Source organism: Falco peregrinus, chromosome 10 (assembly GCF_023634155.1).
Source record: "Falco peregrinus isolate bFalPer1 chromosome 10, bFalPer1.pri, whole genome shotgun sequence".
In the NCBI taxonomy this organism is placed as follows: Eukaryota; Metazoa; Chordata; class Aves; order Falconiformes; family Falconidae; genus Falco; species Falco peregrinus.
Genome location: NC_073730.1, coordinates 19,467,500 through 19,485,388, shown reverse-complemented (window position 1 = coordinate 19,485,388; position 17,889 = coordinate 19,467,500). Strand labels below are relative to the sequence as shown.

At 35.7% G+C, this 17,889-nt stretch overlaps 1 protein-coding gene across 2 annotated transcripts in view; it reads left to right on the top strand.

Annotated features, from left to right (window-relative positions):
• The window catches only part of PRKACB (protein kinase cAMP-activated catalytic subunit beta), a 74,995-nt gene that overhangs the window by 54,222 nt on the left and 2,884 nt on the right, over positions 1 to 17,889 (top strand). For both annotated transcript variants that reach the window (XM_055815212.1, XM_005238451.4), the window contains exons 2-9: positions 1,559 to 1,620; positions 2,545 to 2,673; positions 6,314 to 6,412; positions 7,460 to 7,542; positions 8,075 to 8,201; positions 10,463 to 10,558; positions 12,050 to 12,172; positions 14,214 to 14,378. In XM_055815212.1, coding sequence (XP_055671187.1) covers positions 1,559 to 1,620; positions 2,545 to 2,673; positions 6,314 to 6,412; positions 7,460 to 7,542; positions 8,075 to 8,201; positions 10,463 to 10,558; positions 12,050 to 12,172; positions 14,214 to 14,378 — 884 coding nt within the window. The remainder of the gene's footprint in view (positions 1 to 1,558; positions 1,621 to 2,544; positions 2,674 to 6,313; positions 6,413 to 7,459; positions 7,543 to 8,074; positions 8,202 to 10,462; positions 10,559 to 12,049; positions 12,173 to 14,213; positions 14,379 to 17,889) is intronic.

The following is a 17,889-nucleotide window of genomic DNA, read 5'->3' as shown; positions in this document are numbered from 1 at the left end:
TGAGTAACCCCCCTAAATTAAAAACAATGGAAATATTTTCCCCACACAGGATAAATATGTCAAACGTTTTTACTGATTGCCCACTAAAATACTTTCAACTCTCAGTGAGTTTTAATACCAATTTAAAAGTTCCTTTGATATAAACTGTGTTCTTCCTACTCTACTTAACCATAAGTTTAGGGTAATAAATCTCTTCCTCCTATGATATTGCTAGTTTCTGTTAAAGCAAAATTACTTGGTGGCTATCACTTCTCTAACCATGAAGTCCACAAGAAATTTTTGACATTTTTTCTGAAATTTTCATGTTTGCTGCTCCATCAGAGCCAGTGTTGGTGGGAGCCATAAACTTCCCTTGAGTATTTTGTGATAGTTGAATTCCGTAGCTCACTTGAGAGGGGGAAGAAAAACAAAAAAAGTGCAAGACCAGCATTCTCCAGGGCTGCCATTGTTTTTACTGCTGCTGTAACTGTACTTGTAGTAGAAGAGAATTTTTTAAAAGTTCCCTCTGTAGACACTGATATTCTCTGAAAAGAAGAGTACAGAAAAGTTTGATTAATCAGATGGTTGTTTACAGCCCCTTAGAAACCTAATTTTTTTATGACCATCAGAAGGTAAAATACAGTTGTGAAAACGTGTATTTCTAGATACAGACCAGAATAATCTTGGCCTGTTGCTGAGTATTTTCATAAATTACTTGTGGCAGAACATCATAGTACAGAACATCCACTGTTATTATCGTTGTATTATGTGAAATGATTTAGAGAACACAAAGCCAGTACGATATTTTCTTTTTGATTCTGTTACTCTTTCAGAACCACGGCAATGTCTGAAACACCTCCCATTTTGACTGTGCATTAAGTAATCTGCATTGATCTGGCTGATACGTGATATTAAAAAAAAAATTATCTGAAAGATGATTGGAACAAAATATGTTGGTGTACATTTTGAACAGTCATCCAGAATTCTGCTACTATACATTCCTTCAATTTCAGTGGGAAATTGAGATTAAAATACATATTCTGTGACTCTGGGCATGCCTAATGTGCAGTGGTGTTGTAGCCCTGTGCTTTGTCTTTGCAGTAATGCTATTCATTTGCTACTTGAGCTTGCAAACAGCCTTTAAATAAAGGTGATGAGGGGAAAAAGCAATGAGATTGACATTACGCTCAATCAGCTGAAAGAAAATGTAACTTATTTTACAAAAATAAATAAATAGTCTTAACTTTGTGGAATGGCTATTTGTATATGTCAGGTGTTCATGTTTTTTCCCAGTCAAATTAAGAATGTCTTGCATCACCTTAAAGCCTGCTTGCGTATACAATATTGTGAGTTATTAGAGCTGGTTTAGTTTAAGTAATTTGTGTAGAATGATGTAGTTACTCCAGAAAGCTTAAAGATCACCTGGAGATATTGTAGAAGTTCTAGAGGCATTGGTGCTTGCTTTCATACATGGTGAAATATTACAAGTTGAAGAAAGAAGTTGATAATAAAGTTTACATATTTTGTTAACAAAGCATCTCCATTAATTAAAATGTGCTTTTTTTGTGTGTGTTTTCAGTGAAAGAGTTCCTAGCCAAAGCCAAAGAAGACTTTTTAAGAAAATGGGAAAGCCCCCCTCAGGTATCAGTCATTTAAACATTCAATAGTTTTCCCTGTTGCATTTTTTCTATTATGTTATCAGTGTGTTACTAGTCTGCAATGAGCAGTGCAGAAAACATAAATAAGTTTAATGCAGTTTTTAATGTCAGTTTTGTCATTGAAGTTCATCAGCAAAGACTCTTGGGTCTTCTCCAGATTTGAGCTGATGAAATGCTCATACTGAACAACAGCTTTCTCTTACTTTGAGTGATGTTCACCATCAACATGACAAGACTCAAAATCTACTGGCATGCTTTAGCTGGCTTTTTATAACAATAAGCATTGGCATGTCTGTAATTTAACCTGTTAATAATTTTCCACATGGTTTTAAGGGGAATTAAGGGTATTGAGCCTACTGCATAAGGCTTGGGGTAGTTTAAGGAACTTGTTGGAGAAAAACCTTCTGAAAATTGAACTTGGGGGTTTGGCTTGTTGGGGAAGGGTTGTCTTTAAACCAGCATTTGAAAAGATACAGTAATGAATATTTGAGAAAATTTACTCAGTGATATGGTCTCTAGACAAATCACATGTAGAACTGTCTCTAGAGCTTGGGGTTTTTTGCATTTTCCAATATTCCTGTTTGTGAAGCATGAGGGGGTTATTTATCTGTATGTTGAATTCATGATCTGTTTACTGCTAAGTGTTTCTTACTAAGCTTGTGTCATCTGTATGGATAAATTACAGAAATGTTGATACAATTCAGTTAAGTCTTTTTCTGTTTTAGAAGTAATGTAAAATTTATTAAAAATTGACAGGCATGAAATTATAACAACAGTATAGTTGGCTATAGTTGTCTTCAATAAATGTAGTTTCACTCAATTTTCTTTCATAAATTCAATTTATACAGTTAAAATTGTCTTTGGGTATTGGATTGTAAATTATGTTATTATATCCTTGTACATGTAGAATACTGCTGGCCTAGATGATTTTGAGAGGCAAAAAACCCTTGGAACAGGATCATTTGGGAGAGTTATGATGGTGAAACATAAATCCACAGAGCAGTATTATGCTATGAAGATACTGGACAAACAGAAGGTTGGTGTAATTTATGGTGGGTTTTGTGGTACAAAAGAGTTTGATGTAGACAAAGATCTGGTAACTGTGGCTAAACTGTGTTGCACTTACTGTGCTTTTGGTTATCACACTTGGATACTGGTGATACTTTTAAACCCTTGACTTTGTCTTATAGCAGATTCAATTGTTGGGTTTGCATAGAATTCTTACAACCACCAATAACATAAACGGCAAGCTGGAGAGGCTGGAAGTAGTATCCAAGGCATTAATAAAATGTTACCAATTAGATTCTTTGCTTAGCTTTTGTAAGGTGGCCTATATATTATTTGACAAATGCAAAACATAATGCTGTAGTTAAAATAAGTAAGTAAACTTTTCCAGGGTAGCTCAGAATTCTGGAAGACTCTCTGGATCAAATTCTCAGAATTTTCACTTATGAACCACAATTTATTAAATAATTTGCATGAATTATTTCTTTTCCGTTCTTGAACCCATGAGGTACTATTTTTGTGTGCATAATTGTGTAATAATCCTGTTGCATCTATAGTAACTGCATAGAACAGTAGTGTGTCTCTCGGAACAGCTGTCACACAATAGTTATTTTCTGTGTTGAAAACTTAAGCGGTGTAGTCTGAATCTGTATTGTTACTCCAGCCTGATTGTTTTTAGCAGCTTATTACTCCTAGATTGTAAGCTGCATCATGTGATAAAGTTTAAATTTTAAATAAAATAGATTTCCAGAATGCTAAGAAGTATTTTAAAGGAATAATTCATCAGTACAGTTAGTTTTTAATGGTTTTGACAAGTTTTTCAGAAGTACATTATTTAGATTAGTAGATTCTAAAGTCCCTGATATAAGAGTCAGTCTTACTTTGTAAGGCACTATACATAAGTTTGCTGATGTATAACAAAAATCATATTAAGAAAACATTAATCTGACACAGAGAACTTAATAATCAGAAACTGACAAAATGAAAGTCGGCATTGACTCAATGTGGGCTCTTGCACTTAGGCATTATTATATTCTTCAGTAATTTTATATAATGAAACTATGGCAGTGACATAATCAAATTGTTTTCCTGGAGTTGCAGTTCCCATATTTTTTACAAGTGATTTGGGTTCCTGGACCTTGAATAGTGTGTCATTTAATTAAAGACTTGCCTTTTAGTGTCAATTCTGGGATTATTCTTTTACTTGGAAAAGCTCAAATCTTTGCAACTTCAGCATTCTCTTATAACAATGGTTTCTAACTATTATTTTAAAATAAAAATCCCAATTAAATTTAAAAGACTTTCCAACATAGTACAACTGAAAGACAGCCAGACCATTTTCACCCATGTGGAAATTTACCTTGTCATTACCTCGGTATGGTTGGTGGCATCTTGCACGGAGTGTTGCTGTAACACGAGGTATGATGAGCATCCCACTACTGCATGGGGTGCATCAAATTTCAGGTTTTTAAATGTTTTTCTTTGAACCCTTTTTCATGAATAGATGAGTCCTTGTCAATTGTCCTTGTCTCCACTGGAGCAATTTAGCAATTTACTTCAGAAAGCTGCCATAACAACAGTCTGAGAATTTAAAAAAATAATAATTCATTAAACTCATTGCTGCCTCTTAGTCTAAAATAATTTGGAAAGTTATAGTTATAGAATTATCTGGTAAAAGCAAGAATTCGCACTTTTAATGATTGCAGTGGACTTGCAGTAAAAGATTCACAGGATTAAAGATGTTTCCATTCAGGTGTCAGTCTTCTATTAATTAATTTGATGGTTTTGTCTATAATCAATTCTTGAAGTGTTCCTTTATGAAATAACACATTTTTTCAACTCAGTTTAGCATATATAATTATATATCTGTGTTCTATTAGAAATATATTAGTGTTATATTAATAACGTGTATTAATTGATCAAAAAATAGGAGATGGTTTAGGGAGAGTGTATTTCTGTCACTTGCTGTATTATAGAAAACATAAGATGTCTGAAATTAGACAATATGCAGGCCGCCTATAATTTTTCATTTACGTTTTACTTGAAACGAGAAGAAAGTGTATTGTGTGTCCCTTTGTTATCCAATCTTACACTTGTTTCATCAGGACACGAAAAATAAATTAAAAAATAGATTTTGATGTAGCCAGCAGTTTTGTGTGTAGAGCTGTTGCTCCTAGTTTCATGATGTAATGGTTTTGGGGAAAAAATTTTTGTTAACAAAAGTTCGGACATAAACAAGCTGCTGGAGAATCTGCTATTACCAGATATCATTTGATCTACAGGAAGCTGGCACTGGACGTGCCCTGAGCCTGAGCTTAAATGTGAGCAAGGCTGTGCAGAGTTACGTCCAGTTTGATGCTACAAAGCGTTAAACAGCAGCTTCAGTCTGGGGTACTGCTGCCATCACCCTCCAGTATCTAACCAGCCAAAGATGCAGGAAGGGTGGTGAAGTCTTGTCTAGCATTGCAGCAGAATGCTTCACAATATCAAACTAAAACCTTGTTTGCTTTAATGGCTGAGATAATTCCAGTACCATAGCTTTCTAGGAATGAGCGGCATGTTTCCCACAAATGAGCTGATTTGAGCAAAATTTTTGTTTGGTCCCTAAAGATCTGTGGTTCAAAAGAGATTTAATATTTTTAAAACACTCTTTATTGTATGATGTCTATTTCAAAACAGTAGTGTTTTTTTAATAGGTACTACCTTTTGCATCTAAAAGTTACACCAACCCTGACTGAAATGTGTTTAAACATATCTTGCTTATCTGTTACTTACAGCCGTTCAATTTTATTTCTGAACATCTAAAAAGAGACTTGTTTTGATCGCTCGTACATTTTCTCTTTGTTTCAGCAGGGGGCAGGCAGAAAAAGTAAGTTTACTTGGAAGTCATGCCATTCTCAAAATGAGATACAGATAAACTGTGCAACAGGGATTAAGTAAAGTGGAAAAAAACTATTTATGCAGTGTTGGGGTTTAACACAAGGAAAACAATTGTTAATTACTGAAAAAGCATTTACCAGAAATCTGCCACTTACTGCCCTGTTAGCAACTTAACATTATAATGGATTCCAAGAAGGTAGCATTTTATTACAATTTTTTTTAACAATTTTGCTAAGCTGTTTGCTAAGCAGAAAAGCAAAAAACATTGAAAGGTCTGACAGAAGTAGGTATTGTTTATAAAAATGGAAATTTTGAATTTGTATTCTCCTTAGTCTTCTCACTAATACGTGAGCTATGTAAAATAACTATCAGTTTACTGCTGTTCACACATAACAAAATTCATAATTAAACATCTGACACAATTTCCTGCCTTTCTTGGCAAAAGGTGCACAGATCAAATGGATTTTACTGAGTTGTCATCTTGCTGCAAAAGTATCTCCATTACAAGTGCAAGCAATACTTAAGAAAATGTAGATGTTTTCCTTACTGATTCCTATACTTGGCATGTATTTAGAAACACTCTGCAAACCATATTGCATGAGTATTACTCTTTAAAATGTTGTTAGACTTTTTAATCCTTTCCCAGCACTGTTGTTGTACTAGTAATCCATAAGGTTTTTCATTATCTGTAAAGTTACAAGCTTACTTTCAGCTGATTGTTTTACACTGAAAAATTTATCAACAACTATAAAGTGTCATACTTCAACTGAAGATTGTTTTTTCTGTCCTAGGTCGTCAAACTGAAGCAAATAGAACACACACTGAATGAGAAGAGAATATTACAAGCAGTGAACTTTCCTTTCCTTGTAAAACTGGAGTATTCTTTTAAGGTAATTTTGAAAGCATTTGTTTTGCATTTCAGGGAAGTTCATGCTCAAACTTGAGCTATTAAAACTTTTAACTTCTACAGTATAGAAGATTTTAAGTATTTTTGTTTTCAAAGATGCTTTGTTTGACACTGTTGCTAGGTCTTGAGCAAGGGTTCCTGCACTTGTGTGCACGGTTGCACACACCCCAATTCAACAGGTGATGACTGAAGGGGCGTCTCCAAATAAATAAATAAATAAAATTAACCTCTTAGAGATTTCCCTTGTTTTGGAGTGAACCTGGCTTTTGTACAGCAGGGAGCTTTTTGGCATCATTCTGTCTTTGAGAGAAACCAAAGGATGCATTTCTCTAACAATATATGAAATGGTAAATTGTAACTGTTCTGCAGATTTTTTACTTGAGATTTATACCTGAGGCAGGTATATAAATATCTGCCTAAATAAGGTGTGTATATATGCCTGTCATTAAGACAGTCTTAACTGTGAAGGAGAGAACTTTGAGGTTAACTTCTAATTTCGGGACAGTATGTGCTAGTCAGTCTGTAAACAAATTAGTATTTTCCTAATGTAGAGTGCGATTATGTATCCTCTATGTATTTTCTTCGTTATTTTGTTTCTTTTTAGTATCATTTTAAATGAACAAATGTGTTCTACGTTAATCTTCACAGTTCTGAAGTTTGGGGCTGGGGGTGTTGGAGACGAGAATATCTCAGGCTGTCAATTCTGAACTTTTAGGACTGCAAGATCTTGTCTTGCAGTAGGCATCTTATCCTGTCTTCCATCAGGTCACTTACTATTCTGTATCAAGAGCTCATTAATTATCTTTATTCAGATTTACTTTTAAGAAGATTTCTTGAGATATATGATGCTCCTTTTCTCACATGTCTGCACTTCTTCAAGAATTTCTACCAATGTTGCTTTGTATTTGTTAAGGTCATTGGATGGCTAAAATTTTTCATTTTCATTCTTTGATAAAATACACTCTATGTAGGAATTAGAGAGACTTATACCATGCCTGATATGTATTTGTGTGTTTATATGCTTCCTTAGGACAATTCTAATTTATACATGGTAATGGAGTATGTTCCTGGTGGTGAGATGTTTTCACATCTAAGAAGAATCGGAAGGTTCAGGTAAGAGTATTAATGACACAGTTCCTTTAAAAAAGCTTATGTTGCTGATTTGGGAAGAGGGTTTTATAAAATTTGTTACTATTGAAGGAAAATTTGTGAAGGGATAAGTGCATTTACTTTACCTCTCTTTCAGTGGACTTGAACTAGTCATGCAACAAAAAACTTGTAATTATAATCTTATTTTTCAGCCAGTTAATGCAAGCATTCATGATATATGCATGACAGAATCTTGGAATTCCTATGCAATTGTCATCAAAATTGATGATGTTTTCTCAAAGTAAAATTTAAAATCTAAGCTCTATATTGTGTGATATGGTCATCTTGATTTGCATGTGTATTTAGCTGCAAGACTTAAGTTTAGGGAATGAGTGTATCAATTCTAAAATGTTTGCTGTTTGCTTTTTTTTTTCTTGCTACACAGTAAATGAACCAGCTAAAAGATACTTGATTTGTCTAGCCCTGGCAGTTACATGGTTGTTTCAGTATCTTAGCATAGCATTGAGGTACTTAATATTCTTTTAATTCTTCACAGTGAACCACATGCACGGTTTTATGCAGCTCAGATAGTGCTAACATTTGAGTACCTCCATTCATTAGACCTCATCTACAGAGATCTAAAGCCTGAAAATCTTTTAATTGATCAGCAAGGATACATCCAGGTATGAATATTCTTCATATATTTAGGGAGTGGAGTCTCGTCTTACAGTATAGGGTTAGGTAACTCTAGCAAATGTGTTTAGAATAAATGGTCTGAAGCTGGTTGGCATGTTAGCCTGTATTAAGGGAGCATTAACGTGCCCTGCTGTTTAGTAATGGTTAAAACCATTTGATTGTATTTCCTCTGACTAAAATTAAGTATGCACAATGGAGCTGTGGGCAGTTGAGCGAGCTGTCAAGATTTCCTTTGGGGTCTGCGGTGAGAAGTAGGTGATTATATGGCTCTGTTCATCTGACCTATTTTATACATCAGCCCTAGAACAAGATGAAAGGTGTCCTATAATGTCTGGTTCTGTGCATTGACTATATAAGTAGTTCAGGATAACCAGCTTAGCTGTCAACAATGACACTGTAGTAAATTTCAGTCAGCTGAATCCTACCCTTGGGGAGTCCTAACCTTCGTGGCACATCTGGAGTAAGAGCTGAGTTGAGATCAGGTCAGAATGGCAGTGCTGCGAATGACAGCTTTGGTTTTGCAGCAGCCTCTCATGGCACCTCCTCATGTTCCTTTTAGCTCCCATGTTTTTGATCTAAATGGCAAATGGGAAGGTGGTTTACATCAACAAGCACTCTGCAATGCTTTGCAGTCCTTAAACTACAGAAGCTCTTTCCTTATTGTGTCGCCTTTCTCCATAGCAGAATCTAACAGGAAAATAGGTAATAAAAATGTTCAAGAGAAGAGGAAAGGATTCATATCTTAACGTTGTTTATAACTGTAAAATAATTTTGCATGGAAAAGAAAATAACACTGTAGGGAGAAGAGAAATAAAAGTTCTGTTAATGTGGTTGGGAGGCACCATTTTAATGTTAAGCTATTAACAGCTTCCTCCAGAACTGGTAACCTTCTATGTGCAATAGCATGGTTTTGTGATGGTGGGCAAACCGCAAATAATAATGGGTCCAGCAGTCACTCTTCCCATGTGAGGTTGGTTCACTTCTGCTTCTGAACAGACAGGTTTGCATTCATATGTTGATGCTGCAGCTCCAACTAAATTTTGTTTAGTAACTTTCATTTTCTTTTTGAATTTGAAAGCCGTTACCGTTTGTCCCACATCTGCAGTGTATTCTTCTTACATACACTGATGAGCTTTCACAAACACAGAAATGATTCTTTGCTGACTGAAGCAGATCCGTCTAGTCAGCACAGCACCCTCTCCATTCGGTTCCAGCTGTGATTGCTGTTGTTTCTGCCAAAAATGAAGTAAAAGCTGCCTTGATACTTTGGAGTTTGGCTTGTTTAATTGTGACACTAGTGTGTCAAGGAACACCAGCGCAGGTTATTGTATAAGTAGCAATTGTACAATTGCTGGTACAGGGTTTTTTTCCTCGAGGAATAGGTTGAAAGTGATGTAGAGAAGAAGGAAATGAAATGGATCCCCAAAGTATAGACTTGATAGCTTGAAACTGATCCCAGAATTTCACATGTAACTCCCTGGTTTCCATATGTATTCTGCAGTACAGTCCAGGAAAAAATCAGAGGATGATACCACATACAGAGTTCTGAAAACTTGCTGCAGAAAACATGGCAAGAGGAAGAAAAAATTATAATGGCCAAGAGCTTGCTGCTTGTAAATACAGTTACTGCTGCATTTCCCCCCAGTCCTCAAATAAACAAGCTTGTCTCTGGTGATGCTTTCAGAGATATTCAGAATCAGAAGTTACTGGAAGACCTCTTATGCTGTCTTATTCCCACACTAATTTTACATATAACCTTTATACAGTTATGCAATAGAATTCTAAATTTACAAGACTGGCAGATATCTTGACCCTTTTTGTGATTAATTTATTTGTTAACTAAAGGAAAAGATAAATATCTTACTCATATTCACGTTCTTTAAACTTCCAGCAATATAAACAGTCTGATGTGAAAAGTATAAGAAAAATTATTAATGTAATTGCAGTACATGTGGGCGATAAGCCGTAGTTTGCACTGTTTTTTAAAAATTGTAAGTAGAAGCTTGTGCAGGGGAAAAATACATATTTTATGTTACTCGTTTTAACATGAGAAACTTTGTGTCTGTCTGCATTAGAAGTATCAGAAGGACTGGCTAATAAAGGTACATCTGACTATATGATACTACGTGATTTGAGAAAATAATTTTTCCTGTTTATAAAATAGCTATCCAAAGTATTTAAAAAATGCTTAATTTTAAATTTCTTTGTGGAAATGTTCTTACAGTCAACTTATTTCTTCTGATGACAGGTCACGGACTTTGGCTTTGCAAAAAGAGTAAAAGGAAGAACTTGGACGTTATGTGGGACTCCAGAATACCTGGCACCTGAAATAATTCTCAGCAAGGTACTTTGTCTTGTTATTCAGCCATGCATTTGATGCAGTTAAAACTATCACCCAATTATTAAATCTTGCAGATATTTCCAAAATTAAATCTTGACTGGTCAGTTATAATTGTAAACAGTTACATTGTAAATTGTTGTGGCATACTAAAACTTACTCCAAAGCAGGAATTTTCACATAACTACAGAACTTTCTACATAGGCTTGCCTTGTAACTTGTGAGGCAAAAAGGGATTTTTAAAAAATCTGTAATCAGATTATTTAAGTAGCATCCTTATCAAAACAGCAGATCTGAGTGATTATATTCTGAAGTGTTAGCAGACTGGAACAGGAGCTCTAGAGGTAACAAGAACCACCTATTGGATGAATCAGTAGCCATTAAATAATCCGTTTCAGAGTGTTTCAGGTTTAAGGCACTTAACATGAAATCAAACATGACAAACTGCTGGTTTTACACACAAAGTACATGCAACCTTACCGCTCATCAGTTTGGTGTAGTACTTGTGGTGTTTGAACATTGAAGAAGTATTATTTATCATAGAGCTGTTCAACTGTAGCCCTTCATGTTTTGCAAAGGAAAAATACCCTTATAGTATATGGAACTGCTTATGATAAACAATCATAATGCATATTGTTAAATTATGCATTTAATATGTGGTTTAATTAAATACCTTTAGCAGGTCTTCAGAAGTAAACTGAAAATACTTTTATCTGGGGAGAAAACGTTTGTTACTTGCAGCATTTTTGCCCCTATGTAGCTAAAGCAGCAGAAGAAATAGTAATGCATCTACTACAAATTCTCCATAGAAGACTTTTCTGGAAAGATTGAGTCTTAGCCCTGAGCTTTGTAAAAGAACTGAGAGAACACATGCGAAATTGATGGGTTCATGGGGTTTTCTGTCTTTTTTTTTTTTTTTTTTTTTTCTTTCAATACTAAATGGGATTTACTCATGATTTTATGTTCAGGCTTTAAAGATGAAATCATAAATGACCTATAAAGGTAATTAACTAAACTTTTAAGCTCTTGTAGCTCGTTTACTAAATGTGAAAATGAATGTTCTGAAATGCAGATAATCAAGCAAAAAGTTGATGATATACAATATAGGAAGTATTGTTACATTTCATAAAATTTCCTTAAGCTTTTGAAAGAAGTGTCAATCATTCTGTAACAAGATTATTTTTATTTTAAATAAATTGTGCCCACTTCTGTCACTTAGGGAGTCTTGTCACATCAGTGTAAAGGCATCACTGAAACTCAGCACAGGAATGTGCAACATGTTTCGTTTTCATCACTGCTGCTCTGTCAGTATTGTATTAGGGTTTAGGTATATCGCTTTGGGAATCTGTGAGCTTCAGTTTGGTTTGAACTAGGTTGTAAATTCTGTATTAAACCAGCAATAGTGTGTTTGCTTTCTTTGTATTCCATAGATATATATTGAAAATCTTAAACTGTGTTAGAAATTGTACTAACAGTGATATTTATCGTTTTGTCCAGGGTTACAACAAGGCAGTGGATTGGTGGGCATTAGGAGTGTTAATCTATGAAATGGCAGCTGGATATCCCCCATTCTTTGCAGATCAGCCCATTCAAATTTATGAGAAGATTGTGTCTGGCAAGGTGAGTGAAGGGTCTGTGTAGTTTGTCTTTGCAGAACCTGTTTTTTGTGTGAAGCAGATAGAGAATTTACTGGCTACTAGGCAGTGAGCAATTTGGAAAGTTTATGGAAAAAAGTTTGTAATGTATACTTCTTAAATACCAACATTGTTACAACAATATTAAAAATCAAAGTTCTAAAAATCTGTTCCCTACCTTCAAATTTAAAATGCAAGTTACTAAACTTGCAGACACTGTGGTATTGTATCTTTTTATGCTTGGATAAAAATGATCCAGTGAGTATTAACAACTATTTAGCTATATGCTTAATTTGCCTAGCTTTTTTCTTGTTTAGAAATATTTTTGCAGCTTTTGAGAAACTCTAAAAAGTTTCCATAATTCATAGCAGGTTTCTTTTGTAGTCCTGCAGTTCAAGACATGTCTAAAGTTCTGTTCAGCTTTCATCATTATATAAAGCTTTTAAAAAGTGTTTCCAGCTTCTCCCTTTTATTTTTCATTAATATCTCATAGTGTGCCATCACAAAAATGTGATCATTCTGTTGTTCCTCCTGCCAGCCAGCATTGTTTCTTTGTGTTTCTCTGTGCTTATGTGATTTGTTATGGTTCTTTTCTTCCTTGTTCTTACATAAACCCATGCTGTGCTGCATCTTACGTACGTACTTCTGTAATTCTAATGAAGGGAAGTGCCTCAGTAGGCCCTGTGGTACACTGCAATGAGACTGATTCCCGTCTAGGACCTTATTTAAATCAAGAAGGCGGTTGCTTTTTGAAAGGCTGTGTAATACTGTGACCCTTCAGCTGTCTCCAGGAATATATGGGAATTCATTTATGAAGATAGATTATTGAAGAAATGTTTATCTTCTAAACTAAATAAACTTAGGCATTTTTTGCAGCTGTATCTAGTTTGCTCAACATTTGAACTGTTGATTGTCTACCTTTTTTACTGAGTCCATGGATGGGTGGTTGCAGAAACAGCACTGGGAGTGAACTCTGGAGACTCCAACATTCAGTTCTCAGCTGGCAGTGTGTTTCCTTTATAACCTTAAGTCTTTCATTTAATCTACCTCATGCGCTTAGTTCTCTACTTTAAAAAAATTAACATTTCTTTACTTCTCAGCTGTCTAGGTATTCAATTAATATATAGATAGAGCTGTATTGACAAGTAAACTGAAGCAGTTTCCTTGATTATCAGACCTCTTGATTTCACAACATGTTTTTATGTTAAATAATTCCATGTTCAGCATTTACGTCATAACTGATCAGCTGAGTGTAAGGAGTGTCAAATGCTGAGACTACAGCTGTGACAGATACAACCTTCTGCCTGTTCTTTTCCCCTTTTTTCTCTCTGCCATCTCAAGTGGTGTCAGTAGATCTTTTGCTAGTAAAACCCCATGTAATTACATCCCATGAATCATCTTCAAATGGTTCTTAGCGAGGTTTGAATGAGTTGTATTGGCAAGTCACTCGTGCTGAATTCAAGTAGTGCTGTATTATTTGTGTAAGACTTTTGATGTTGGTGTATCTAGTTATCAGAAACAGATTACAGTACAGCATAAAGTTCCAGACTGAATTTTCATTTGATTGCTGAATGTTGTTATTTCAGAGCGTATCTATAGATTTATATGTTTTATATATACTATACTGTATCTCTTGTCTCTCTGTGTATGTATATATATATAATATAATCTAAAAATTTATTCCTGGAAAATAGTTGAGAAAGCCTTAAGATGATGTTGTGTTGGTGAGACACGAAGTTAAATTTAGGTTTTATATCATTGTTATGTTAAATTAACATTTCCCCCCAGCTCAGATGGGGAAACTTTCAGCTGAAAAAATGGTAGATGGACATGGTAACATTATTGATAACAGAAACACATATCCAGCAATAATCGTATCTCTTTTCCTGCATTCCTACTTGATTTGTTTTTAGAGGAAGAGTAGAAGATAGCCCCAGTGTTTTGTTTTGTGTGAATGTTGTTTGACTTCACAGGGGGAAGAATCAAATTTGTACATTTTTTTTAATGTTGTGGATGTATAATTTTAGGTAAGGTTCCCATCACACTTCAGTTCAGACCTAAAGGATCTTCTAAGAAATTTACTCCAGGTAGATTTGACCAAACGGTATGGAAATCTCAAGAATGGTGTAAATGACATAAAGAATCACAAGTGGTTTGCAACTACAGATTGGATTGCCATTTATCAGAGAAAGGTAAGACCCTTCCTGTTCTATTGTAGAGTATTACAGGTCTCTAAAGGGTTGAAGTAAAATTTCTAATTATTTTGTTCAATTCTTTGCTTTTCTAAATATGTCACTTTCACCTTTTCTTAGTTTTAATTAAAAGTAGCTTAATCTTTAGGACTCTAAAGGGTATGTATTGATTGAATTATGTTGGTTTCTTGTTGGTATTTTATCCTGGACCTCTGTGTACTTTCATGTTCTCTTAACATGCCTTGTGTTTTAGTCTATTTCTGGAATATCTCCCAATGAGCCATCTCCTGCCTCTCTTGCTTTTTATTTAACCCTTGCTATAGTGACATCTATAAATACTCCTCCACACCAGAAAGGAGTCTGTTTTCCTTTCCAGCTAGTTCTTAGCAGCTGAGACTGTGATTCAGTTTTTCTTTTTCTGATAAAGCACGCTCCCTCCTTCTTGCTCTTGCTTTATCTGTGACTGGGACAAGATCGGATGTAGAGTGGCTATTCAATCCTCGGTGTTTAATGAGGATTTTTTTGTCTTCTGACACTATGCTTTAGTTGACTGCAGTTCCATGAGCTGCGGCAATGGGAAGAACCCTGCTGAATGCTTTTTTCTAGCATTTTTAGAATGGTTTCCTAGACCTGCCTGACCAACGTGACTTGTAATGTTGTCTTTAGAAAGTCCAGGCCCAGTCTGCACTGTGAACTTAGGACCTACCTATGAAAGCAACAGAGACAACTGGGAATATTTTCAGAGCAGGAGCAGCCATTAACATACTGGTTAGAGGGGAGCACATTAGTGGCTGCCAGGATGAATGAAGCAGAGCTGGGAGGCAAAGCTGGGGAAAGGGATGAGGATGATAACAATTCAATCTAGGTCTGTCTTCCAGTAGCTCCAAAGCTCCTTCTCCCCTTGAACATAGAGTCAAAGTTAAATACCTGTAGATTAGTGAGTTACTAGAAGCAAAATCCTGTGAAATTATTTGTTCTTTTAAATGTAGCCTCTGAATTCTTGGGGGTTTAATACACAACAATAAAAGACTAAAATAATTTCGTTAGTGTTGTCCCAGAAAACTCAGGTGGAGAAATAGTTTTATGTGTAGATACTGGTGAAAAGGTTAGAGTCAATTGAAAATATTTGAAGGAATTGGTGTACGTTGTTGAAATGCTGACAGTCTTGATTATAGAGGCATGAACTTGCTGCTGTAACAGCATTATTTTAAAGGCCAAACCTAAACACTAACAATAGTTTATAAAAAGAAACCAGTTGTTTGGCTAGACAAACTGACAGTACGGTTGTTGTAATATTCACTAATGTATTAATTACTAGAAGACAGGGTGCAATTAACACATCGTGTATTCTTTGTATGAAGTATAGATGTTTTTAAGAAAAGAATCCCCCATTGCAGAATTGTAATTATCTGTTCTTTGCTTTCTTAATGCCTGTTTACAATGCAGATTTACATGTACTGAGTTTCATTCGCTGGTATGCTGTTTGGGGACACCCAGGCCCCATAATATTAAATCGGATGTTTTAATACTGCGCTAAATACAACGCTAAGAAGTGTTGCTAATGCACTGCTGTAGAGAATTACTTTCAAAGAAACAAGAAATGTTTTAAAATGTGAACTAGTAGTACAATCAGAATAGCTATTGCTAGTTCTGAAGGATTGTGAAAACTAATGCTGAATAAGTCTGAAGCTTCTAATTATAAGGAATATAAATACTGTAATACTAAAGGTCTGAAACAACAGCATGGATTGTAATATCATTTAAGAAGTCATAGAAATACAGTAATAAACTTTGGGTTTATACCAGCTTTTCACAGTGGCTGTTACCACAGCATGTGTTTCATTGAATAAATGTAGTGTTCCTTGGCAGCTAATGTAATGTGAATAATTAGTTATGCTACAGTCATAAGTGGACCAGTCAATTACTTATTTTAGATAAGATCATCTTGTTTTCTTTGTCTGTTTGCATAGTTGTCTATTAAAATACTGCCTGATAATATGGCCAAACAGGTATTCCTGCTATAAACCTGCTATCCCTTTTTAGCAATTTCCTTAATGAAGATAATAGGAAAAAGTCTGAGGCGTCTCATTTGAAGGTGTTCTAAAATACCTGCAGTAAATAAGGTATTTCTTGTACTCTGAGCTTTGTTGTAAGAGAGTAATTGAAAATCAGTTTGAGAAAACAGAGGCTGTATTCAGGTAACGGTAAATACGTGGCTTTGTAGGCTAGATATGTACACAGACTGTATTCTGTCAGGATAAATCACCTAAACACGTGTGTTGTTTTAGGAACAAAAGGATACATGTGGTAATTGTAGCACAGTCTATAAATGCAGCAAGTTACTGTTATTTCTTGGGAGTGTATAGTGGTGTTGCCCAAATTCAGCTGAGCTTAATTTATATTAGTTTGTGCTGTACCTCTTTTAATTTACTAATTTACACACACACACCCCGCAATCAGTAATCTGCCTGGGGCACTGAGCATTTCTGTGGTTGCACAGTACGATCTGATCCCCTGCCTCAGCTGGAGCCATGCCTGCCTGGCTTATCTGTCTCCCCACCGTGCTGCCTCCTTGGCACGTCCCAGAGATACTTGCCTGATTACTTTGCATTTCCAGGTTTAAACTTGCACCACCTCAATAATTTTGCCAGAATTTTGCTTTCTGTAAAGGTGGATAAATCGGGCACTTGTGAAATGAGAGAGGAATGTGGTACTGATAATCATGCCTCCTACTTCAGTTTGTCCTAGACCTGTTGCAGTAGAGCATCTTTCCTTCTCCCTGCTGTTTTATTCTCTGGTCCTTTCCTTACCATCTGTTCTTCATCATTGCCTCTCATCAACCCCAGCCCTGCCTATTCCTCCTTTCAGCATGCAGTTGATTACATTTTAAAATAACTGAAATTTTGGAATCAGACTTAATTTTGAAATTTGTGAGAAGTTACAGACTAAAAGGCTGAAGCTTTGAAGTAATACTAGCTGAGTGAAGGTAGAGTTTAGTAGTCCAATCCCTAAAATAGCATTTCAGTGTCTGTAAGTTGGCAGCAACTCCTCCTTTTCCTGCCCCAGCTGGGCACGGCCAGCATAAGCTGTTGGTGAGTGAAAATGCAGGTATGTGCCCGTGCAGACCCGTATCTTCATTTAATGTCATCTTCAGTTTAACTTCCAAGATGACTAGAGGCTGAAAGTAGGGACAAAGATTGACAACGTTAAGCTGTAGCCAGACACAAGGATTTTATTGTAAGGTCAACATCAAAAAGCTGCAGGTCCCCTCAACTTGAAGAAGCAGCAGTTAAGAGGGTCCTGGAGAATGACTGGTTCCAGTACCTGAGCCTGAATGGCTCGCTGCCATACAGTGCACGTGAAATGCACTGAACCTCAAGGCTAATATTGAGTATGTGCATGGATCTGAGAGGATGTGCAGGCAGTCTGTGCCAGGAGGGGGCTTCCACCGTTAGTTGGAGCTGCACTGGCTTTCTGTACGGTCTTCTAGCGTCTCCTTCAAGGCACTGCT